At 41.7% G+C, this 25,787-nt stretch overlaps 1 protein-coding gene across 8 annotated transcripts; it reads left to right on the forward strand.

Annotated features, from left to right (window-relative positions):
• Positions 1-8,928: 8,928 nt before the first annotated feature.
• On the forward strand, positions 8,929-25,566 carry LOC119732609. 8 transcript variants are annotated; one of them, XM_038206184.1, is made up of 7 exons: positions 8,929-9,100; positions 12,187-12,265; positions 16,851-17,544; positions 18,712-18,907; positions 20,347-20,486; positions 21,179-21,314; positions 24,645-25,566. In XM_038206184.1, the coding sequence occupies exons 2-7, from the start codon at positions 12,203-12,205 to the stop codon at positions 24,769-24,771; spliced, it is 1,356 nt and encodes a 451-aa protein (XP_038062112.1). In that variant the 5' UTR covers positions 8,929-9,100; positions 12,187-12,202; the 3' UTR covers positions 24,772-25,566. The 8 variants fall into 8 exon arrangements, with proteins under 8 accessions (XP_038062112.1, XP_038062113.1, XP_038062114.1 ...); XM_038206185.1 differs by lacking the exon at positions 12,187-12,265 and having other exon boundaries at positions 8,930-9,151; positions 16,834-17,544; XM_038206186.1 differs by lacking the exon at positions 12,187-12,265 and having other exon boundaries at positions 8,930-9,151.
• The last annotated feature ends 221 nt before the right edge of the window (positions 25,567-25,787 follow it).

The following is a 25,787-nucleotide window of genomic DNA, read 5'->3' on the forward strand; positions in this document are numbered from 1 at the left end:
ACATTAAAGCGGCGCATTTTAAAAGCTTTTGTTCTTTATATCTTCGGTTTTCAGTGCTATTTTTGTTGTTGGAATGTCGAAAAATAATGAATACATATTTTCTCATTACGAAAAAGTGAGAGGGATTCACTAGCCCATTCCCCCTGGTCAAAAAGTGTGGGGGATATATACCCCACACACACACACACACACCCATTCTGGAATTTGTATTCTTGTGGAGACATTTCTTTGTTCTCTTGTAGTAAAGTTTTCGAGTTTGAAATTGAAGTTTCAAAATGCTCTTATTTTAACCAGAATTAATTTCCTGGGCTGAAATTTTGACTAAATATCCCTTTTGTAAAACTCTTCCATTTGCGACAGATCAACCTACCTTGGAAATTCCTAGTTTTTGAGTGAAAAATCTATTTCGTGAAATTCTTGTGGAGACGTATTCATCTATAGAAATATTCTTGTGGAGACGTATACAATCTTTTGTTCCCTATTGTGTGCATGTCTCCGTAAGGTAGTCAATTCCAGCACACGTTGGCGGGTGTATCTTTGAAAATTATTTTCTCTAGTTTGGAAGACCGTATCTTCATGCAACTTTCAGGATTTATTTCCCTTATAATGATCCAAGTATGTGCTAAAAATTGTTGTGATATGTTCATTACTTTTCGTTGAAATTGGAAGAATTGAATCCTCACGAATATTAATAAGGTTCCTATCCATTATGGTGTGCTGTAAAAAGTTGGCGAAAAACCTCCTTCACGAGTTATTAATTGATAAATAACACCCTTTTTGCCGGCATCCATTGGTCAATACCGAGACCCACGCCAAAAACACGCCGAATGACGATAATGAATATGCTAATACCTAACGTTATTGTGTCGCTTGGCCGGAATCGGTCAACCGTAGCGCCTACGGCGCTTTGCTGAATAATGCACCTGGGTTGGGTCGGCAGAATATCCTCTTCGAAATTTTCCTTGGAGATGGTTCACGATGTAACGCTAGCGTTTACAACAACAGATTAAGCTGAAATTCGGAATATACTTAAATAATATAAGTGGTCAACTACTCGTGAAATAAGAATTTGGAGAAATTCTTAGAAATTGATATAAATGCATAGATTTGGGGCATGGGCGTCGCCAGGATTTTTTCTAGAGGGGGGCAAAAAAAATTTTTGCCAAAAAATGCTTGTATTTCTCAACACATTCTCAATTTATCAGTTTTAGAGGGGGGGGGGGGCAGGGACATTTTGCCCCCCCCCAACTCATTAGATTTACACCACTTTGTCTTTGCGCCTCCTTTTTTTTTTTTTTTTTTTTGCTTTTCCAGGGGGGAGCAAGTGGCCCCCCCCCCCTTGCCCCCCCCCCCCCCCCCTCGCGACGCCCATGATTTTGGCAACTTTTCGAACGATTTCTTCCAGATTCGAAGGTTGGCTATACCTGTACCCAGTATTGACGTTTCGGCATTGATGACCGCGATTTTTCACTGACAAAAAGTTTAAAATTTCTTCTTCCGATATATTTTAACACTTCAATCATACTGAGCATACTTCCTGAGAAACACAACGTTCAAATTGCCATGTTTTTGGGTGCATACATTTCATTGCTCCACTATAGCATCTAAGTACGTAATCGGATTAGCTTTGCTTATCAACGGCAGACGCTTTGCCTTCAACCACATGACTGTGATGTAAGTCGAGTATATTCCATAGTTATAGCGCCCTCCAGCGATTGGATGTTTTCTGCCCGCCTAAGATCACATTTCACACGTAGAGACTGAGAAAGGTTAGTCAGCAAATTCAAGGCCAAATTTCCTGACTAGACTATGAGGCATGGGAGTCGGGGCGTAGCAAGGAAATTTTTATTTATTTTTTTTAATTTTTTTTTTTTTTTTTTGGGGGGGGGGGACATTTCTTGAAAAGGGCACTTACCTCACCTCAATTTTCATCTATTGGAGTTTTCTTATCCCATACCTTGAGATAAACCGTTTTATATGTGTCGCTTGTTCGCCAATATCAAATGAAGTGGAATACAAATTTTGTGTGTGCTACGATTTCTGCCAAATGTATTATTTTGTTTGACCAGACTGAAACTTTCACAATGTTTAAAAAAAGTTGTGTTTGTGTTCTTTGATTCCTTTCTCTTCTCTTTCAGATACACATCATCCACACATATTGGCGTGCCTTTCTGCGTGAATGTATCAGCAACAGCCCCCCCCCCCCCAGCCCCCAGCCCGCTCCCCGAGTATGGCATTATAAAACGGAGATATTAATGAAATTCCCATGTATAAATTCCGAGTACACAATGAGTAGTTTGTTTGAAACTTGATTGCTCGTTTTACAGACATTGTGTCCTAGTGCATGTAAATTAGTTGCAGTTGTGTAGTATTCTTTGTTTTGACCTGTTTTAAAGCTCGTCTTTAACTCAAGCTTGTCCTTTTTTCACATGATAAGACATTAATATAAAATTTTTAACTAATTGTTATTTCTAATTAGTAGTTTCTTTAATATGCAATCTGAACATCTGACATGTGTTCACGACCATTATGTCCGTTTTGTCGATTACGTCTGACAACAGATTTTGACGATAATGCTACGTCGGACACAATGGGTCGAACATAATCGGCCGTCGGACACAATGGGTCGGACATAATCAGACGTCGGGCATATGGGTCGGACATAATCGCTGTCGGACTCAATGGGTCGGACATAATCGGCCGTCGGACTCAACGGATCGGATATAATCGGCTGTCTGACATAATGGGTCGGACACAATCGGTCGTCGCTCGTCAAAATCTGTTGTCGGACGTAATCGACCATACGGACGTAATGGACGTGAACACACGTGTAAATTGACCATGGTCGAGGCACTGTTAAGTTTTGTTGAATTCCATTCCATTTCTTATATGGCCTTATTTAGTTGTCATTTGATTCTCCAAGGGGTGCTTGTCAGAAGCCATGGACCCGTATCCCACAGTCATGATTCCGATCTGGAAAATAGCAAATGGGTACATACCACACAGAGAGGATAGGCCTACGGCTTTTTAATTATAATTATTCACTCTTTTTTTAGAACTAATTTACATTTCATAGGCCTACATGATCGTAAGAAAAAGAACGATCTGACAATGATACAAAAAGCTTAGTCGAAATTGAGTATAATTAAGTTTAAGGGGGGTCAATACATTTCGTACATACATCCCCTAAAACTGGAATGTTGGAATGTTCGGACTGTGATGACCGGCCTCTACAAAAACCTTACAGACATCAGCGACGTTAGGAAGTCATCACAGACAAAGGCCAGGAGATGGAGAGATGGGTGGAACATCACTCCGAACTCTACTCCAGAGAGAGCACTGTTTCCCCTTCAGTCCTTGATGTCATTGAGTGTCTTTCGACCATGGAAGAACTCGACGCTGAGCCGACTGCACAGGAGCTGAGCAAGGCCATTGACAGCTTGGCCGCTAGGCGCCAGGCAGCGACGGGATTCCCCCGGACCTTGTCAAGCACTCCAAAACTGGCCTGCTGCTCCCACTGCATGAAGTCCTCTGCCACAGGACATGAGGGATTCTAAGATCATCACTCTCTACAAGAACAAGAGCGAAAAGAGCGATTGCAACAACTACAGAGGTATTTCCCTCCTCAGCATTGTTGGTAAAGTCTACGCCCGGATTAATCTTATTCGTCTACAAAAGCTAGCCAAACGCGCCTGCCCAGAGTCCAAGCGTGGCTTTCGTGCCATGATCTTCTCACTCCGCCAACTTCAAGAGAAGTGCAGAGAACAGCCAATGTCCCTGTACGTCACATTCATCGATCTCACCAAGGCGTTTCATTTGGTCAGCAATAAAGGCCTTTTCAAGATCTTGCCAAAGATAGGCTGCCCATCAAAGCTGCAGAGCTTGATCGAATCCTTCCACACCAACACACTAACATGAAGGGGACTCACACGCAGCAGGAGCTTTAGACACTGATGGACCGCTTCCTTCTCCCAGGCCTGCAAGGACTTTGGACTGATCATCAGCCTAAAGAAGACTAACGTCCTGGGACAGAATATAGAGGCACCGCCAGCTGTCTCTATCGACAACTATGAACTGGACGTTGTCCATCAGTTCACCTACGTTTGGTCCACCATCACCGACAACCTTTCCCTGGACACCGACATTGACAAGAGAATTGAGAAGGCAGCAACTACATTCGCTCGCCTAACAGCACGAGTGTGGGAAATGACAAGCTGACGACGAAAACCAAGATGGCAGTGTACAACGCCTGTTTCGTAAGTATACTGCTCTACGGCAGCGAATCGTGGACAACATATGCCAAACAGGAGAGAAGACTCAACACTTTCCATCTCAGAAGCCTTCGCCGCATTCTAGGCATAACTTGGCAAGACAGAGTGACAAACGTCGAAGTTCTGTCCCGCGCTGGCCTTCCTAGCATGTACACCCTGCGAAGACATCGCCGACTGCGCTGGTTGGGCCACGTTCACCGCATGCAGGATGGTCGCATTCCAAAAGACATTCTCTATGGCGAATTGGCGACTGGGACATTTAACCAAGAGCCGCCCGCAACTCAAGTAAAGATGTCTGCAAGAGAGACATGAAGGCCCTTGACATCGACCCTGACTCCTGGGAGGGACTTGCAGTTTGCTGCAAGAGATGAAAAAGTGCCCTGAACTAACACCTCAAGAAAGGGGAAGAGAAACTGCTGAGTGCAGCGGAAGACAAGCGGGCCCGCAGAAAGGAGCACAGCAACTCTGACAGAGCTGGGACCATCCACAGATGTGACCTGTGCGGTAGAGACTGCCACTCTCGCATTGGTCTCTACAGTCACAGATGATGCTGCTCCAATAGGACAGAAAACTAGGATACATCACCCATGGTCATTTTCGACCGACGGAGACCTACTAAGAATACCGATTATAGACAATTTTCAACAACTGAAAACGGAGGACTCTTAAAAATTAATTACTGGTAAGGAGAAACGTGTTGCCAATTTCCACAAACGGAAGGCACTATTTCAACGGTTACTAAAGCGGAATCTGAGTTTTAGAGAATTCATTGCATTTCACTTCATCGTAAAAAAAAACATATCTTGACAATTTCCAAGATCAAAGCTTTAAGAGACCTCGTATTTCGCAACATCATAAGAAAGAATCCATTAGAGGATTTTGAAGAAAAATAACACGAAATCTGAATCTAAACTCAAGAGAACTCATTTCGTATAATTACATTGAAAGACAGGAACAATTTGACAATTCCTAAAAACCTAGATCAGAGTCTAAGTGTGACCAGTCATGTTTTTGCAACATACCGTCACCGACACCATGCACGAAGTAACACTCTACCGTGTTAAACCATATTTTTTTCGATTTTCATTTTTTTTTTTTTTTTAAACATTATTCATCAAGGCCTACCATTGCACGAAGTTTCAAAGCTTCAAGAGCTTTACTTTAATAATTGTGCTAAGTATCCATGGCAACTTTTGCGCAAAAGTGACAATTTTCGTTTTTACGAAGTAACACTCAAGTTCCATTTACCACTGCAATGCATGGCGCGCACTCTGCTCATAAGTGAGCAAAAACGTTTTCACGAAGTAACACTCTTCTTGTAATAAGTTGTATGAGCGCGCGCGCGCTGACCTGAAGTTTTACTTTCCTCGTGTTGTATACATTAAAGAGTGTTACTTCGTGAAAACGAAAATTTACAGTTTCGCAGCTTTTTCTGTTTCACGAACTATAAACACTCATCTTTTTTCTCTTATTTCTTGTTTATTTAATACACAAACGGGTGAAAAACAGCAGATTTAATAAATTCAATTCATCAAGTGTCCACAACGAGAAACCCAACTGAAAATACTCTTTCGTTTTGACGCAAAGTGTTGTTTTAGAAGGAGTTCAACTTTAGGCCAAAAAAAAAAGTCTCCGGTTTCTGGTACGGAGCTTGCCCAAAAAGTGGTGCGGCGACGCGGCTTTTTTTTTTCCTGACATTTTTGCTTCAAATGTCGGCTGATGACTGCAAATGGTGCCCAACTAAACTTAGTGCAAATATTTGGGAGTCCAGAGAGGCCACATAAATCTTATTCTCGATCTTAACCCCATCTAAAAACACGTTACAATTGTGCAGCAGCAGGATTCCAGTCAAACCAGTGAGTTTGGCGGTTTTGAGACATCATCTTTCATTGAAAAAAAAACTTTTTCATTTTGCCGACGCGCATGGCTACGGCGACGCGCGCGCATACTAGAAACCGGAGACTTTTTTGTTTTGGCCTTAGTTGCCTTTTTCTCCAATTGCTAGTTTTTACTGGTATGTAGATGGGTGTTACTTCGTGGTGTTGGTGATGATACAGGTCTCGGGAACATTTTTGTATGTAATCGTAATAATGCGTACATGTATACTGGGCGCATAGGCTGTACATTAGGATGAGCCCATGAGCCAAATCAGCCAATACATGTGAAAAGCATAAGTACCGCCCTCTGTTGTTACAGAAAACTTTTACAACAATAATCATTAACCACAGACTATTTACAGCAGTACACACCGGCCGGCCGCGAATTATGTTTTTTCCCAAACGAAATATGTTTCCCATCCTCTGATTGGCCCATTACATGCACATCTAATGTATTGTTCTCCACAACACAAATCCAAGATAGGCTTTACGTCTTGTGAGAAATGTTCCTTCCTCACTTCAGTTATTTCAAAGGTAAAATTCGAAGAAGTGAAAGAAAAACACGCTCACTGGAATTCGAACTCGGATCACCTGACTAGAAGGCAGGACTACATGTACTTCCAACCAGTCCACGAATCAGCTGTCAATCGTCAGTAATTTAAACACCATCATTTCTTATTGTATAACTTATTCTCCGAAGCCCTGGACATCATATATATGCATTACGCAGAGAGAGCGCCCTCTTTTGACATTGTCCGATCTCGTTTGGGAAAAACAATATTTCGCCGCCGGGCCGCGCTTGGTATAATCTGAATAGCATCTGATATCTCCTGACATGCAAATTTATGCAAGCCGCTCGCCAGCCAATCGGAGTCGACTTTACTAAATCATGACGTCATTTCATTCCCTAATCAGGACTAAAACTTTTGATTGGTCAAGTAAGTCAAATTTAGTGTTTTGTAATATAACAACAGTGCAGCCGGGAGCTCATTCGCTTTTAATGATATACAGAGCGCGCGCCGTGTCAGTATTTTTTTCCATGTCTATGACGCGCAACGGGTGAAGACCCGATAGGTCTATAGAGGGCGCCCGCTGATTGATCAAAATCTAGGAGCTCAAGAGGCGGGGTCTTGCCTAATTAATCAGCAAATCTGTTCACGCGATATAGTTAAGCAACCGATACCAAGCGTATATAGCACGGCGAATACGCTTGGTATCGGTTGCCCATACATCCGGCCAGCAAGCACATTATGACATTCTGGTATGGCTAGATGCATTCAACAGGCATACCCGAAATCCGTATGTTCTGACCTGCATTGCGTGTTGATACATAGCAAACTTTCGTGTTGCAACGAGGCATATTGCATTGCTGGAGGTTTGTACAGGTGCTACTCTGCTTGTGGCGGCATTTGTACTGGATGGTACTTCTATTCCCTTGAGGGCTTTTCCAAGGTCATGATTTCAACCAACGATCCTTTTGAGTGTTAGATTTGGGACATTAATTGGGTTCTCCCTCCAGGCAATCTTCGTCCGCCGGTTTGGGTTCAATGTCTTTCGACAGCTTTCCCGCTAGTTTACCTCTGGGTCCTAAGGTAACAGCCGACTCGCTATTAACTGCTCGACCAATGTCATAGAACCACGAGAGCCTGTTAGCATAAGCAGTGGCGTCGCCAAGGGGGGGCCAGGGGGGGCACGTGCCCCCCCCCCCTGGAAAACCTAGTGCCCCCCCGAGTGCCCCCCCCCCCCCCCCATCTGAGATTTGGGTTGGTAAAAAAAAATTCTGCGCGTTGTTAAAATCATAACCTCGAAAATAGCAATTTCTTGAGATATCTTCAGATCTAATTTAGCATCAAATGTGGCACCATTTTGCATCTAGCCCATCCTCCGTATGCGAAAATTTTCCAAAGGGGAGGGGGGCACCCCCTCCCCTTAGACCCCTCCCCCAGGACGGCGATCCGTATCCACCTAAGTGTCCCCCCATCAAATGCTGGTGCCCCCCCCCCCCCTGTGCCCCCCCAGACTGAAAAGTCTGGTGACGCCACTGAGCATAAGTAGTCGGGCATGTCCCACCTAGGAGTAGCCTACGAGGGGAGGTTCCTCGTCTAATATCCTGCTTTAAACATCCCAAAGGCCCTAAACCACCAAACTTACAACGGTAATATTGACGTCATGTTTGCAAGCTTGGGGGGTACGAGCAAACTGACTAGTTGCCCAAAAGTTTGATAAGGGTGCACACCGGTAAATAGGCCTAAATCCATCCGCCGAGCTCATGAATACAAGTTATACCCTCAAAATATTCTATATATTAGAGAGTTCTGAGCGCCGCAAAATGGGGAATTGAAGATATATTGTAATGAACCTCTGGCCCGGACTTGGGGCTTCCAATTTTGAGCATTTTGGATGCTATTGGGCTCGAAAGTGGCGCTAGTTTTGCCATGTTGTGGAGGGATCGTTTTTCTAGATAGCTACTTTTCCGCTTTGGGGAAAATAGGGGTCATCTTCTTTGGGTGAGAATATCTCGAAAAGTCAATGGTCAACCCACCAAAAAATGAAAAGAAAACGAAAGATGACATGTTGATCATCATTTTTCTGTGCAGCTTGAATACCTGTGAGAGTTCTGAGTATTTTTAAAAGAATTTAGAAGTGTGGGCATTTAGCACGAGTGTCTATGGGAATTTATTTGCAGGGTTGCATCCATAAGGTGGCGCTGTTTGTCACTGGTATCCACGTTTCTGCCCACTTTCTTCCACCCCATGGACTGGTATCCCGACGGCGATTTTTGCGCAATAATAATGGTACTGTCGTAGTCGCAGGTGCTTGCATGCTATTTTGCTGTGCATAAACACGTGTTCGTGCATGCAGCGCAGTGCATTCATAAAGCCAGTACTACTAGTTTTTAGTCGAAACAGTTGATTATTAGCTTCAAGAACGCGTTTCAAATCGATATTTTCAGTAAGTGTATGAAGAGTATTCGGAAGAATAAGATCTTCACAGACATTCAAGGTAACTGCAATATTTACAATAATTGTAGGGCTTATTTTAAGAATAAGACTGAAGAGTACAATTCTCGGGGTAATCATGGAGGCCATGGGGTACATGGCCTAATCATTACGGCGGCCGTTACTGTCTGGTTCCCAGACCTTATTGTATTCTACGTCAAAATCGTTGGCCGTTGGAACCAGACTATCAATTTTTTCTCGGATAATTTTTTCCTTAAAAAAAACCTCCTAAGCTACGGCGTACGGGTTATGAAGAAGAAAATAAAATCTAGTGTTAAATAAAAACAACTACTAGGAGATTGACGTGGATGGTTTTTGAACTGCCAAAAACTTGCCTTAAAATTGGATTTAAGGCGAAGTAAAAAAAACAACATGTTTAGCGTCCCCGCCCGCTTCCTTTTTAGAGGCCACCTCCTTTTTTTTTTTTTTTTTTTTTTTTTAAGACAAAAATTGATAAATTTTAACGATCTCTGACGAAAGAAATCGTATTTTTAGACTTTTATACCGTGCATAAAGCTGTGGAAATAGTCAATTAGCACGTGCGTCTGCACGAGAGTCTAATCATACATGTTCGGTTCTGCATTGTTACATCATTTTGGTCTCATTTTCTGTTGCATCGGTAACAGGTCATCTCGTACCTTGGGCAACTCGTACCTTGGACAACTCGTACCTTCAACTCGACGTCATTATACCGAGTCGTACCTTGGACAACTCGTACCTTCGGCAAGTCGTACCTTCAGTTAAGACGACTCGTACCATCACGCGTAAGACAAGTCGTACCGTCAATCTGGATAATGATCCGAGGCTGAATAAAGTGGACCGTAACTCATTGGAAGTGGACTGCTTATTAAAATAAAGGTGAATCTCTTTTTGGTATGGGCTCTCTTTTTCCAAAAAAGAGGAATTTATTTAGCGCGAAGCCGGCCGCGGCAGCTTACACGCACTGTGTGCGCGGCATGCACAGGCCCACGCGGCATCCGTGCAAAGTGACACGGTTCTTGCGCCGCGCTGACCGGTCAATATGGACGTCTGTGCACGGTGACATTGATGCAGTCTGCCGTTACGTTTAGAGACTTTAGGCTACGTGAAAATATTATGGAACTGATGTTTTTATCCAAGATAAAACCTTACCTTACCAACCTTACCATCATTTCTGCAATGAATGACCATCATTGAGATGATATATATATATATGAAGAAAAAAGTGGCGTCAGGTTGCAACATTTTTCCTATTATTGATCCCTAAAATCGCCTGAACTACTTTTTTCTTTTTTTCCCGCAAAAATGATAAGACGTGAATCTTGGACTGACAAATATTTCCAATTTTGTTAGGAAATACTAATTTTCATCCTAAACTATGTGTTCGCCGCAATTTTTTTTTTTTTTACAGATGAACCTGCGGTTTTCTGATGAACCACTGCACTGCTCGAAAGACAATTGCTGCTAGTCCACCATTATTAATTGATTTCATTTTAACAAGTCGGACCGTCCGTGCACGGTGACATTGTTCCAGTTTGCCGTTTTTCAACGGCATTTAGAGCCTAAGGCCTACTTAAAAATACATGTATTACGGAATCGATATATTTTCATCCCAAAACTATGTGTTTTACCGCTATTTTTTTTTTCAGATGATCTTGCAGGTTTCTGATGAACCATTGCGCTGCTCAAGAGACGATTGCTTGTCTGCTGTTCATCGATTTCATTTCAACAAGTCGGACTATGACGAAACATCTGGCCAAACCCCCGCCCCCAATTTGTAAATGTTTCGAATAAACCAGTTGATGAATAAACCAACTGTGAAATTTTTTTTACATTTGAGACTTTCAGACTTATAGCTAGGAAAGGACTGAATCATTTAAAAGTACTGACTGCTCTTGTATACTTTGGTTATTAGACTTCACAAGAAAACGCAGAAATTACTTTATTTAGACACATTAAATGTTTAAATTTGATTTTTATAAATTTTGTCGGTTGGTTTTAATAGAGTTTAATAAAGCTCGCTCTGGAAACAGGATGTTACGGTGGTTGGGCTGTATTGCATAATTAAACCACATCAAATCCGCATCTGAAGTTTCTCCACTATAAAATTCAATAGATGAGTGACACTTCTATAGATGAGTGACACTTCTATAGATGAGCGACGCTTCAATAGATGAGCGACACTTTGGGTGTACTTGTTAAACTAAAGGCCCCAGCATGAGAACATCATAAGCTTTGAACTCGCCGCATCGGTACTGGAGAGCGCAGAATGTGGAAGCGTTATACGGGGTCCTTTTTTTTGTCAACGGCCGTTGTGAATAGGACTTAAGTTACTATGATCTTGCCGTGCTCCCCAAGTACATGTACATGTAATTCCATTAAAAACAGAATGGCACTGCCGCGCACGCCGCGCAGCTTGCCCGCCGGCCACTTCCGAGTCACCGGCATCGGTACCGCGCACGACCAACCGCTGCTCGCGCCCTCGAAGACCGGCCCGCCAGGCCCAATGCGTAAAATAATGCTGCCTGACAAAGCCATTAGATCTTGAATGTGGTTCTGTGAGAAGGAAATTAACTTTGACTTGAAAAGAATCGTATCGTTTCGGAGTCAAGGAACCACACACTAAGTCGCGCACGTACAGTACTCTACTTTTTATTCTGATGGTACGAGTCGTCTTAATTGAAGGTACGAGTTGTCCAAGGTACGAGTTATCCAAGGTACGAGATGTCCAAGGTACGAGTTGTCCAAGGTACGAGTTGTCCAAGGTACGAGTTGTCCAAGGTACGAGTTGTCCAAGGTACGAGTCGCCCAAGGTACGAGTTGACTCGAAAGCGTTGCATCTTGCCCATAAGAAGCCAATAAGTCATTTCCTGAGTCCAAGTGGCGGCCATTTTGAAAAAAGCTGGTAACCATCTTGAAAAATAGCCTGGCCGCATTGTCTTGAAAAATGTGTCGGGCGGCCATTTTGAAAAGAAAAAAAAAAAAAAAAAGGGCGTCCTCCTTCCTTTTTGTCAAAGAGGCAGGACGCTAAACATGTTTTTTTTTTTTTTTTTGCCTAAGGTCTCAAATTTCGCAGATGACATGCTTGCAACTTTATCATTTTGATGTATGTGTTGTGTGGGCATTAATTAGCCTAATGGTGAGTAAAAATTTTGCACCTTTTTAATGCACTCACGGTCCCAGTCTGGTTGCCCAGCTGCTGCGTAATTTACAATATTTTCTGGAGCCTTCTTGGCAACTTTTCGGTCCAACTGAACAATGGCCTCGCGCAATACCTGACGGGATACAAACCAATATGCAGGGATCGTTCACCTGTCAATCACGCGCGCATGAGGCACGCCGCAGGCCCGGTGGTAGTCTGGTTCCCAGGCCTGACAATTATTCCCGATGCTCACGTCTAAATAAGGCTGCATCCGAATTAGCTGGAGTTACCCAGCCCTGAGTTTTATCATTGGGTTGTCATTTAGGGCTGGAGCGAGTTTTTCTCGAAAACGATAGTATAGGCAAACATTTTTGGAAAATGTTCAATTTTGTCCCCGTTACACACTAATTGCAACTGCAACTCACCCCAAACTTGCCTGGAATAACCATTACACAGGTCCTTGAAGTAAAAAACGATCCACGATGAAGATTCAGCCTACAATTGCAGTGAAAACAGGAGGAATAACCGCTAACCTGACAACCTTGCTGGCATGGCCAGGACCGCAATTGGTTTGTGCACACAAAAAATTGTGTACAATGAATGGCGGTCGATTAACAGGCACAGAGAGCGATCGCTGTCAACTACTCGTTTTGCCGGCTGCACTGGCTGTTGGCGCATGACGTCACGCGGAAGCGTAACACCCGATGACTGTTTCATGCACTATTGGTTGCGGTTCCAGTACCAAAGCTGTGATGCGAGTGGTAAACCTCATATTAGTGCATGAATCAGTCAACGGGTGTTACGCTTCCGCGTGACGTCATGCGCCAACAGCCAGCGCAGCCGGCAAAACGAGTAGTTGACAGCGATCGCTCTCTGTGCCTGTTAATCGACCGCCATTCATTGTACACAATTTTTTTTTGTGCACAAACCAATTGCGGTCCTGGCCATGCCAGCAAGATTGTCAGGTTAGCGGTTATTCCTCCTGTTTTCACTGCAATTGTAGGCTGAATCTTCATCGTGGATTGTTTTTTACTTCAAGGACCTGTGTAATGGTTATTCCAGGCAAGTTTGGGGTGAGTTGCAGTTGCAATTAGTGTGTAACGGGGACAAAATTGAACATTTTCCAAAAAATTTTGCCTATACTATCGTTTTCGAGAAAAATTCGCTCCAGCCCTAAATGAGAACCCAATGATAAAACTCAGGGCTGGGTAACTCCAGCTACATCCGAATCAACTGTCTAGAGCTACAATGTAGGTCTAGGTCCACGCCCATTGAAAATACGTGAGAATGCGCTGACAATAGACCTAGCCGTAGCTCTGAAGCCCGTTTCGGACACGGCCTCATCAGGAATAGTCAGAATCTTTTGGTCTGGGAACCAGACTACCACCGGGCCTGCGGCGTGCCTCGTGCATGTGTGATTGACAGGTGCACAATCCCTGCATATTGGTTCGTATCCCGTCAGGTATTGCGCGACGTTATTGTTCAGTTGGACCAAAAAGTTGCCAAGAAGGCTCCAGTAATAATCGTAAATTATGTAGCAGCTGGGCAACTGACACTGGAAGCAGGTTCAAACTTTGTTATTAAGAGGGTGAGTGTATTTTTAAAGCATAAATGAACTGGGTCTGAAGTCGCAATGTGGAAGTCACTTTGAAAACTTCGCCGAGTAGGTTCAGTGATGGCGGATGTGTGGCCTATGTTTACGGAGGCAGTCCAGTAAACTGGCCACATTTGGGGCTAAGTATAAATGTGACTCAAAAACTGGACTACCTCCGTATATTGAGTCACAGTGCCACATACAGCCTGTGCACTGATGGTCCCGTTGCTAGGGATGCCGAAAATCAATTAATAGATTGAAATTATTTTGTCTGCAGAAAATCAACCCAGCTATAGTATGACTACTTAATAGCACAATTCGATACCTTCAGGGGTCTAGATATCCAGATAAAATCATGGTAATTCAGCAAAGAATTCAGATGGTTTTGAAAAAGCATGGCGTCTCTGATATTAACCAGACTGTTTCCCGGCCACCCTAATAATAGTAAAAACTCAAAAGGCCAAGGGTCGGGGAACCAGACAAGAGCTTTAATTATCTACTGAGCGTGCGTCAACTTTGGCAAAATGCACCGCGGCTGTTGCATGTCATTCCAAAATATCTTTGAACTCTCTGCAGTGAAGCACGCTCTCTTATGTGAGCTCTTCATCCGCAGCCGCGTATTGCATCAGGGTACTTCATAGAGCTCCAAAGATTTCAGGCCCCAGTTAGTGGGTCTACACCACATCCAACGTCGTTTCTTGGCCACATACATGTACATGTAGATGAAGATTTCTAGATAAAGAAATGTGTTTTTGAACAGTTACGGGTTCCTCTATGACTATGTAGGCCTACCCTAACTTTTGGAATTTGTGTCGAGGATGAGAAGTACCCCTAGAACTATGTGTAATACCCATAGTTCTAGGCGTAGATGAGAAGATAATCTTGATCAAAATCGGTACCTAAATTGCTACGTCACTTTTTAGTGTGGGGGGGGGGGGGGAGAGAGTAACGCCAGGCCCGTCGCCCGTCAGTGGGGTGCTGTGGTTCAATGGTTGCGGTGTTTGACTCATGTGCCGTGGAACATGGGTTCGAATCCTGACCTTGGGAACATGGTGCTTGTGCTCTGGAGCAAGGCACTTTTCCATTATTGCTTTGTCCCTTGGACGGGACGCAAAGCCGTAGGTCCCGTGTGTTGTGTAATGCACGTTAAAGAACCCAGTAACACTTATCGCTAAGAGAAGGGGTTTGCCCCGGTGTTTCTGGCAGTGGCTGCAATATGCGCCGCAGCACCTTGTAACCCTTAAAGGTGCTACTGTACATAATGGGTCTCATATTTCTCATAAACTTTATTTACCTTTCTTTAATAATTGACATAATTTCCAGTTTCCACCGCATTGAGTACTTAATTGTTGGTAGAAACATGAGACTCGGGTAGTAGTAGTATTATTATTAAGGTGGAGGGGGCATGGTGGGGCTGGGCCCCACCAGGGTAAGTTGACCCCCTCAACGGCAAAAGCCAGTCTGGCTAGCCGCTACATGTACATTGTTAATTTTTTTCAGCCTCAGTATGGTGGTCAGTTAGTCCAGATGGACTCCCTTACTGAACTACCCCACAAGTATGGCCTCTGTATTGCTGCGCTGTTTTTTGTGTATTAAGATCCTATGGCGGTGTTTGCCTGTAGTCAAGGGTAAAAGGTAGTAAATGATGGTTTTCAGGTTTTTTCCCCACATTTTTCACAAAACAAATTAGGGTAGGGGTTGTCAAAATAGGGTTGGTAGGGTAACCGGAAGCAGAAGTATTTCTTTCTTTTTACTTTAAGTGTCCTTATATCCAATTGTTCAAGAAATTTAAGCAATGTTTCTGGAGTAATGCACACGTAAAACATCTGTAATGGCAGCCATTTGAATGTTAGAAGCAATGACCTCAAAGTTGTGACATTGTGTTTGTGGAAATCGATCTTATCAATCAGGTGCATAAGGTGCAATGCCACGGCTGTTTCTTGTAAAATGGATTTGCCCAGACTGTTTGGTTGCGCGCTTCTATCGGTTTAGAGATTGTAAAAGAAACAGCCGTCAGAAAGACAATATCGATTTGCATTTAACGTGACGTCACAGTTTTGGGGTCATTATATTAAAAATGGCTGCCATCAACAGACGTTATGTATGCATATGGACTCCAGAAAGATGCTTAAATTTCTCGAAAAATTGGATTTAAGGACAACTAAACAACCCGGAGGAAAGCTGAAACATAGAATACAAATAACCGTATGTATAAAAATGGAAACGCAGGTGTGTGGCGGAATGTGCTGTGCAGCAATACTGAGGCCACACTCGTGGGGCTACGTTACTGAGGGAGTGAAGTGCTCACCAGGCAATGTCCGGAAATTGGGCACCGAATTGACAGAATGTTACCTAGAACTGCATTTACAATGTACTTTAATGACCACTTACTAGTACTAGACTAGTATTAAAGTCTGTGCATCGGCCATACTGAGTAGACAACAACAAAAATTACTGAAATTAGGTTCTTTTTTCACCTGAATGATTGATTTCCTCTGAATGCAAAAATTAAATGCTTTGGTGAGTGAACCTGTATGCCATAAATCAGGCAAGTGGGCCTGATATTTGTCATGGGAGTTCACTCACCTAAGCATGGTTTTCTTCTTTTTTTGTGCTTATTTTACAACTCTGCTATGATACATTCCTTGTGGTGAAATCTGTCTCTTGATTTGTGGTATGAAGCGGCAGACGGCAGTTTTGTCATCAATTGTGATTCGTTTCAATATAATGTTAGTCTAACTGGCCTTCAATGAGCTTACTTCTTGCCATTTAACTTGCAGATATGCAACATTGAAAAGATTGACTTTGCAAGTTTTGAATCAGTGACATTATTAAATCTAGAAATGTTGTATTCGAGTAGTGTAAAATGGATTTCATCCTTACTTGATTTGATATATGTGATATATTTATACATGTACCCATCAATTTGCAATTTCTAAATCGCACATATGTATGCGTTTATTATTTCAAGGGTTCTTGCTTGTGTAGGAAACAGTTGTTTTAACTGTCATCACGATGCCCAGAGCAGGAAACAGAAAGGCACAAAAGAAGGAAGGTCACCAAAGCAGGGATAAAACGTCCTCCAAGATATCCGAGTCGCCTGAAGAACTCAAAGATGTGGGGATCTCTGGAAATAAAAACAGCCCTGGGAATACTGATGAACAAAACTCCCCTTCAGTAACAAAGCCTGTAGTCAAACAATCACAAAAGAATAGTAACACCAAGTTAAGGAGAAAGATTCTAAAGAAAAAGGAATCTGGTGTAAACTTTGTCAACCAAGAGATGGATGATAGTGAGGATGGTGAGATTAGTTTTAACTTCAAAGCTGGAAACATCAAGGAAGCTGAAGCATCGACAAAGACTGATTCAGTTGAGCTGGCAAACGTTACCGGTACTAGTGTAGAGAAACCAGTACAAATGTTGAGCAAGACAAGGAGTGCTAAAGGGAATCAGGAAGCACACAGTAAGTCACATGAGGTCTCAATGGGTCCTGTATCCAATCAGGAACTAGTTGATGTCACCATGGATACCAACCAGGTACAAGAAGAGACAACAGTGAAAAAACAACCCCATGCAGATTCAAATGAAGGAAAGAAGCAATCTGGTGTCAAACAGAAATCAAGGAAGAGGAAAGCTTCTCGTCAAGAAAATGATATCCCCATGAAGAAGGCACCTAAAATAGGTGAGTTGTTTAAGTTGTGCTGGAAGAATGGAACATGCATGCATTCCCATGCAAAAAATAATTGGAGAAGCTTAACACTCAGAATTCAAGCATTTTTAGAAGGAAGGTTAAGGAGTTGACAGAGTATTGTCAATTCCAGTGCCAGATCACTTTAAAGCTCAGTCATTTTAAAACCCTCCCTCTCTGGCTGGCAATTTCAACAAGGCCATCCCAGCAGGCAAAATAAATCAGGTGACTGCTTTATCAGTTGAGTGCTCACTTCTCTCAGCCAACCTTGGTGACACAATAATCTTTAGGTTGAAAAACTTGAGATGACTTCAGACATTTTAGGTCAAAGGTCGTCATGGGGTTATTTTTTATTTTAGTTAGGTCAATTGAAAAATGTAAAGGCAAAAAAATAGTGCTGCTTATGATTACATGGCATTTGGAAATAGGGTAGGAAGATAGGGAACTTCATGGGGGGGGGGCAAATTTTTTTTGCGTACTATCATATGAAGGCGTCTGCATATAAATGAGGGTAAAACGTAAAAATTATGGTTCGGGTGTTTTTTCTCATTTTTCCATAAAAAAATTAGGGTATTATGGTTTGGGTGTTTTTTTTCATTTTCCCATAAAAAAAGTTGGGGTAGAGGCTGTCAAAATAGGGTAGGTAAGGAAAATCAAAAGCAGAACTTTTTTGGGGGGGGGGGGACAAACTGTTTAAATACTGCCAGCACGCCAGGTGGATCACATGTACAATACTTGCAGTACATTTGTGTACTTGGAATGTATTCACTCCATCAGCCGTTCCCTTTTCATCACAGTCGTTTGCTTCCTTTTTTGTAAACTATCGTTTTTTATAAACTACCGTTTGTAAATCCTAATTTGATTTTACATCACCCTGACGCAAAAATTCCATCTTATGACTTTTTAATCCGGTAACCCCTGCTATATACATCAGATTCAAACCAGCCAACCAATCCTGTTAGCTCGATGGTTGAGTGGTAAGACATCTGCAATAGAAAGCAGGAGGACGTGGGTTCGGGAGGTAACACACTGAGTATACAGTGTTTATACGCCGGTGAAGGGAAAACCTAATTTGATTTACATCACCCTGATGCAAAATTCCGTCTTATAAATTATTAATTCTTCATGTTCAACGTGCATGCCTTTGTTATTATCCAACAGAAGATATTTTTTTCTATTGTGGAAACCTGCCACCTGGTGTGACCAGAGAGACACTCAAGTACTTCCTTCAAGAGGAAGGCATCCACCCACGAGTCTTCATTAAACGCATGAAAGGATTGAAACATGCACCGACTGATACACTGACTCCCAAGCAGAAACTGTACAAGAAGAATCAGCTGAAAGCAGCCAAGTCTCTGTACGTATTCAACTGTACAACCCATTGTATGTCATTTCTTGTGCGAGTCATCAGACTTTAAGGCAATGATGACATTGCAATTGGTAGTAAAGGCTTCTTTAGCTAGCTGAAGATCCAGCACCAAGATTCATTAGCATGATTAGGAGACATTACCTTGGCTTATGTTGCATGCGTAGTCTATGTAATAGACCATGGCATTCACCGTGGTCTGTTACATGTGAGCAGATTCACTGATTAATTAGGCAAGACAACTGCCTTTTGACCTCTAGATTTTGACCAATCGGCAGGCGCTTTCTATATGGGGTCTTCGTTCATTCACACGTCGCGCGTCATACACAATGGATAGGGAAAAAACCTGGGTCATTCGCTCTGTATCGTGTTATGCACATAACTGCGCCCCACTGTCGTATTACAAAACACTGCATTCGAACTGACCAATCAAACCATTTAGTCCTGATTTGGGAATGCAATGACGTAATGATTTTGTAAAGTCACCAATTTCACCAAATTTAACTTTTCTTGTGAATCAACTTGGGACTTTAAGTCTTAAAGACATGTTCCCGCTGTAAGATCGAACTTAGCTAAGATGAGTTATAAGATCAATTTAAAACCTGACTGTAGCAAGAGGCATCAAAACTATAAATTTGATGGCTGTTTTACATTTGTTTTTACTGCTTGACAAGCAGTTGTTAAAAAGAAACGAGCAAATTGGCCAATTTTCCGCACGCGCACACGTGTACAGAAGACAAAGTTTTGCCAGAAACATTATGCTATATTCAATCAGTTTGACATACAGGGTACGATGGAGTTATTCTTGCTCCTACTTTTTTCACTCAATTTTAAATGATTACTAGGTGTTGGCATACTGTTAAATTTTGTAAACAAGCTACTTTTTATTAAACCAATGATTTCCAGATGATACAAATAAATGCACACGTTAATGGGATAAGACGACCCTCAGACCAATCTTAAGTTAAGACGAGTTCAGTCGTTATGACGTTTTGAACACATTTTAAGTTAAGTTAAGATAAATTGATTCTAGGACGAGTTGCAAGTTAAGACGAGTAACCCTTCCTAACACGTGTCTTAGTGTTTCATGAAAGTGGCTCCTGGCCTACTAAAGTCAGTGTTGGCTAGAGCTTACCCTCCTAAAACAATATTTGTGCTGTGATAGATAATCTGAATACATACATGTTCCATTATAGTTTCAGTATGCCAAATATTACCAAACAAATTAACACTTAAGTAACAATTTTAAAAGCTTAAATGCTAAAAAGAAAAGTGAGCAAAAGCTGGAAAATGTTTGTGAGAAAAAGCAAATAAGCAACAGGCATATTTCTCTAAAGTAAAAACTAACCATTCTGGCTTTGAAAAAAAATTTAAATACAATGTAAGCACCAGAGGGTACAAACAAATCCAAACTATTATCTTTTGTTCAGCTTTGCAACGGTGATTGTTAAGACAGAAGAAGAAGCCAAGAAGATGATGCTTCTGAATGGAATCACGATGCCCTCTCCTTCTAGCAACGACTGGGAGACGGAGCTCAAGATAGTCAGACGCCTTCCAAGACCGCGCAAGTGTGAGTAGCTCTCCTATTTCAATGACACCCCAAAGGGCACAAATGTAGAATATACTTGGGATGGCTCACCATGCCTCTAGTCTTAAAGGATAGCTCAGTTGTGAGCGCCCCTTACATGGCAACTTTCTTGTTCAGCAAATGACTCCATACATTGTGCACATCAAATTAAAACCCAATATTAAACAATTGACATCTCTCTGATTCCACCTTGTTTAAATAATAATTATAATGTGTATTTACAAAGTGCACATATTCAGCATTATTGGTACCCAGAGTGTGACACCTTAATTACCCCTGTCCTTAAGGCCAATACAGCAATTATCTCACCAGCCTTGTAGATGGTGCTTCAGACCACTTGTGTGTGGGACTCTGTGTAAGGCATGCAAGTATCTGCAGCTTGCCACAGCAGTCAACACTCAAGAGATTGTTTATAAAATTTAAGAATTTGTTTGTCTATTTTGATATAGCCTTGTTTTGACTGGATCTGATTGATATAACCGTTGTATGCACCAGTTACCTTTTTTGGAATTAGACTAGTCACAGTGTTCACACAAAATCACGAACTTCATCTGTTTTTTACAAGTCTGTACACAAATGCATGGTAGGGGCAGTGAAAGAAATTCTTGATTGTCTGTGACTGCTCAACAATAGGAGGGTTAAACTTGTTTCTTTCTCTACTGTTATTAATGCAGTCCCTTACAAAGTCCATGTTGGAGGTTTGCATCCAGGGATCAATGAGGATGAATTGAGACAGTACCTGGAGAGTTGTGGTATCACACCAGGACACGTTGTCATCATCCGCACTCATAGGACTCAGAAATCAAGAAGGTATTGTCTAAGATGTGTCTTAATAAGCTACATGTTGAGAGCTCTAAGGCCTGATTGCAGCTTGTTCTTGCAGTGCATTGCCATACATGTAATCTACTACAACTACAACATTAACAATGTGACTGTATATGTGGTCATTCATTTGTGTTCATCAAAATAAGTTGTCTTTAACCCTAACCCCCTAGGCCCTTGTTGCTTACAACCATCCTCAATCCTCCAAAATCCTCCAAAATTTTGCAACTCCGCCTAAATTTTTCAAAATTGTCAGACAGTCCTGCCTCAAAATGCATTCATCCTCAATCCTCCAAAATCCTCCTCATCCCAAAACTTTGCACTCGTGTTTAAATGAAGGATAACCAACGCCAAATCCTTCAAAATCATCAGACAGTCCTGCCTCAAAATGCATTCATCCTCAATCCTCCAAAATCCTCTTGTGCTTCATTCACCATTCATCCTCAATCCTCCAAAATCCTCATGTGCTTCAATCACCATTCATCCTCAATCCTCCAGAATCCTCATTTGATTCAATCACCATTCATCCTCAATCCTCTAGAATCCTCCAAAACCGCCAGGAGGATTTTGGAGGAGTGAGGTGGGTTAGGGTTAAGGCCAAAAAAAAAAGTGTCCGGTTTCTGGTATGGAGCTTGTCCAAAAAGTGGTGCGGCGACGCGGCTTTTTTTTTTTTTTTTTACCCGACTTTTTTGCTTCAAATGTCGGCAGATGACTGCAAATGGTGCCCGACTAAACTTAGTGCAAATAACAAATATAAACAAATATATGGGAGTCCAGAGAGGCCACATAAAGCTTATTCTTGATCATAACCCCATCTAAAAACACGTTGAAATTGCGCAGCAGCAGAATTCCAGTCAAACCAGTGAGTTTGGCGGTTTTGAGACATCATCTTTCATTGAAAAAAAAACTTTTTCATTTTGCCGACACGCATGGCTACGGCGACTTTTTTTTTTTGGCCTAAGCATCAGGGATGTGATTTCTCCGTTTTTTTCCGGAAATCCGTTTTTTTGGGCCTCAAAAGTCCACCAACGTGAATCGTGTGAATCCGTTGAGAAAATAGGGGGATAGAATGTGCTAATTAATTATTCATAATAAGTTTTGCTTGCCGAAATATCCGAAATTTACTAACAGACATAAACTTTGTATCGATATGTATGCCGCACCACATATTGAACACCCAATGTGAGAACGAAGTTGGAGACCATGCGTTGCCATTAGTGCGATTATGTGATTTTTCGCTCGGGGCCGAGGTTGTGGTTATGTAGGTCTAGTTCCTGTGTCGGTACTTGTGATGCACGTGTTGCGCTGGTCAGGTGTGCAGTCGAGTGCAGCATGGTACACTGGTACCCTTCGCGTACTAACAGAATCAATGCTATGATGAAGGATCGGAACCAGTGACTACTGCAAGTACTCGCAGGTTCGTTTTCCGTGCGTAATCGGCCGAAATTGGATCGTTAAAATACCAAACAACCATCGATGGAAAAAGAGGATTTCTGCATATTTATTCACAGAACGTGATCTTCATTTTCTGTGTATGTATTTTCCATTGACATGACGAGATTGCAAAACTCAATTCTGTGGAGAAACATCGTAGCGTGTTTCTGCAGTCCTGCAGAATTTTCGGCCATGTGGGATGGGCCGTACACAGTGCAGCAGTGCACACTGATACTGCGCCGGGCCGGCCGCGAATATTTTATTTACACAACTATCTGGGGTACGGAAGCTTGAATTGCCACTGGGGGTATCCATTTTTCAGGCGACTTGAATCACGGTTACAGGATTGTAGAGCGCCGCGTAGCGGCGCTCTACAATCCTGTAACATTTTACCTACGCGCGCGCACGTATACTCTCTCCACATGTGTGAAAGTATATAATTTATGAATTGCACGGAAATTTCGAGAACCGCCGTTGCCTAGTGGTTAGGCATGCTGGCTAATGATCGGAGGTCTCGAGTTCGATTCCTCGCTCTGCCTACAAAGATTTTGCTCTTTTTTTCAACAATTTTAAGTTGAATCTTAAAAACGTTATTTTTCAGTCGGATACTACTTGTATAGCAGCAATTTCCTTTTTCTTTTCCTGATCTGAGGCTCTGGAGGATTTTTTTAAAAAGGGAAATAAAGTCCGAAATCCGTACCAAGTTGAAAAATAGTAGCCTCCGCTCAAGCCTGGTTATAAAAACCAAGCCCCATAGGAAAGCGCACAAAGTACCCCAGATAGTTGTGTAAAAAAAAATATCGCGGGCCGGCAGTGTGTACGGCGTGATGTACGGCCGGCCAGAGTGAATGTTTGCGGCGCTAGCGGCCGTGATGTACGTTAAGCATAATTGTGGAATGACCCCCCTCAAATATATTTTTAATTAGGTGAGGCAAGTTTTGATCACTTTTGATGGCTAGTCTTGATAATTTTTGTGGCGCAAATGAGAATAATCCAGGCACAAAATACATGAAATATAAACGATTCCTTGCTTTACTACATAGAAATGGTGAAATAATTGTTTTCCAACAATACTACCGACGCTATTTTGAAAGGCATGTTATTGGAAGCAGAAGTGATTTAAGTTTACAATTTTTTTTTTTTTTTTTACAAAAATATTACAAGATCTCCTCTGAAATGCTCTAAAATGCACCAGAAAGCTTCTAAAGTTCACAATTTTTCCGGGCCCTTAAGCGGGCCCCGAACCCACGCCGTGGCTTCGCAGGTTGTTGTATCACAACAAAAATTCCCCCACAGGTTTGAAACAATCCTGGGGAGAACAGCATGGTTCTCAACTTTGAGTACAGAAAAAACTTTATTAGAACAAGAGTACATTTTAACAAATAAAGGAAAATTCTTCATAAAATTAAAACAAATTCTGCTTCAGAATTTCAGAGGAAAGTGCCCAGTAATTGCCTCAGATTGCACCACAGAGCATCTAAAATCAAAATTTTTCAAACCCCACGCCGTAATGGCTTCGCGCTTCGCGCTCGCCGGAGTTTGCACTTCATGAATACAATTTTCAGGGTTTTTTGGCACAGACCAATCACATCCCTGAAGCATTGACAGACTCCAGCCCGTCCCAACAAAACACACTCCCCAAGCATCTTTAAAACAGAGAAGCCGAAGGAAAGGCCAGGTGGCAGAGGGCAGAACACATTGATTAATATCACTGATTGCCATTTCTGCTGTACTTGCAGAACAATCTTTTACTACACTGTATGAACCTATGCAGTTTTAACAAGTGATACAAGTTTTATCAAGTCATACTTCAAAGAAGCGATGTGACTGATTATCTGATGCTCTAGGAACTCATTCAGACTTCTTGTTGATTTGTCATGGCAGGTATGGCTTTGTCTGGTTTGAGTCTGTACCCGATGCGGATAAAGCTGTTGATCTTCCTGAACCATCCATGCGTGACCGTCCCCTTGTCATCCAACATAGTTTCAAGAAGACCTTCAAAAACTTTTAAATAGATTGTCTGATACATTATAACTTGATGTTTAAAAGAAAGCTACGTAGACGCTACACATTCATGTCACTTCTGTTTTGTCATTTGCGTGGTGAGTCCGCCTTTGTGTAAAATGAAAGAAGAAACCATTGTAATGAATTGTGAAAACATTGTCCAAATCTTGTGTAAATTAAGCCAGTTTTCAGCACTTTCTTTTCTTATCTTTAAAAGAGAGCTAACTAAAGTCTGCAACTATTTTATTCTTGAAAGCCTTCCAGTTTTGCGCTTTTTATTATGAATGTACTTAAGGCACTGATTGCAAGACCCTGTGAGATATTCCAGTGTTAAGTATGTGTGTACTTCACTCTTCCAATACTTTTGTGAGTTCAAGTAACCAGTGCATTCAACTTGGTGCAATCTCACTTACAATGTACTCACACATTGTTGGGACATTTCTTAAGTAAACTTCAAAAGTATTATGTTAATGTCATTAGCATAGTGCAAATTAGGACTTACAATTTAACACGCATCAATGATTGTTTCTGAGTACTTTTTTTTATGATATGCACGCTTGTGTTTTACATGTTCCATCAAATATGTATCTGTATAATAATCCCTTTTAAAATTTCATTTTAAGAGTCTAAAATTGTCAGAATTAACTATCTTTCTTTATGTATTAGTTTGTTAGTTAATACTAAGAATTTCTTGTATTTCATAAATTCTGACCTTTATTTTAAATTACTAAACATGTCCATTCTTTCAATTTGAATCACCTTCAAAAATTGCAATAAAATTCTGATAATTTTTCTACTTGAACATACAGTTTCATGAACACACAAACAGTTTAAGTCAATAAGTCCAATTTGAACTTTGAAAACAGCATGCCTTTTGATAAATAGTGGGGTAGTTCCTAATTCTTTACAGAAGAATGTGATGTGGATAGTCAATGTGCTTGTTTTCCCTTCAAATCCGACTTATGAAGACATGAATGTGGCATTGTTGTCATATTTTAGGATTCACACATCACTAGTGACCCC

This window comes from Patiria miniata, unplaced genomic scaffold (genome assembly GCF_015706575.1).
Source record: "Patiria miniata isolate m_02_andy unplaced genomic scaffold, ASM1570657v1 HiC_scaffold_24, whole genome shotgun sequence".
In the NCBI taxonomy this organism is placed as follows: domain Eukaryota; kingdom Metazoa; phylum Echinodermata; class Asteroidea; order Valvatida; family Asterinidae; genus Patiria; species Patiria miniata.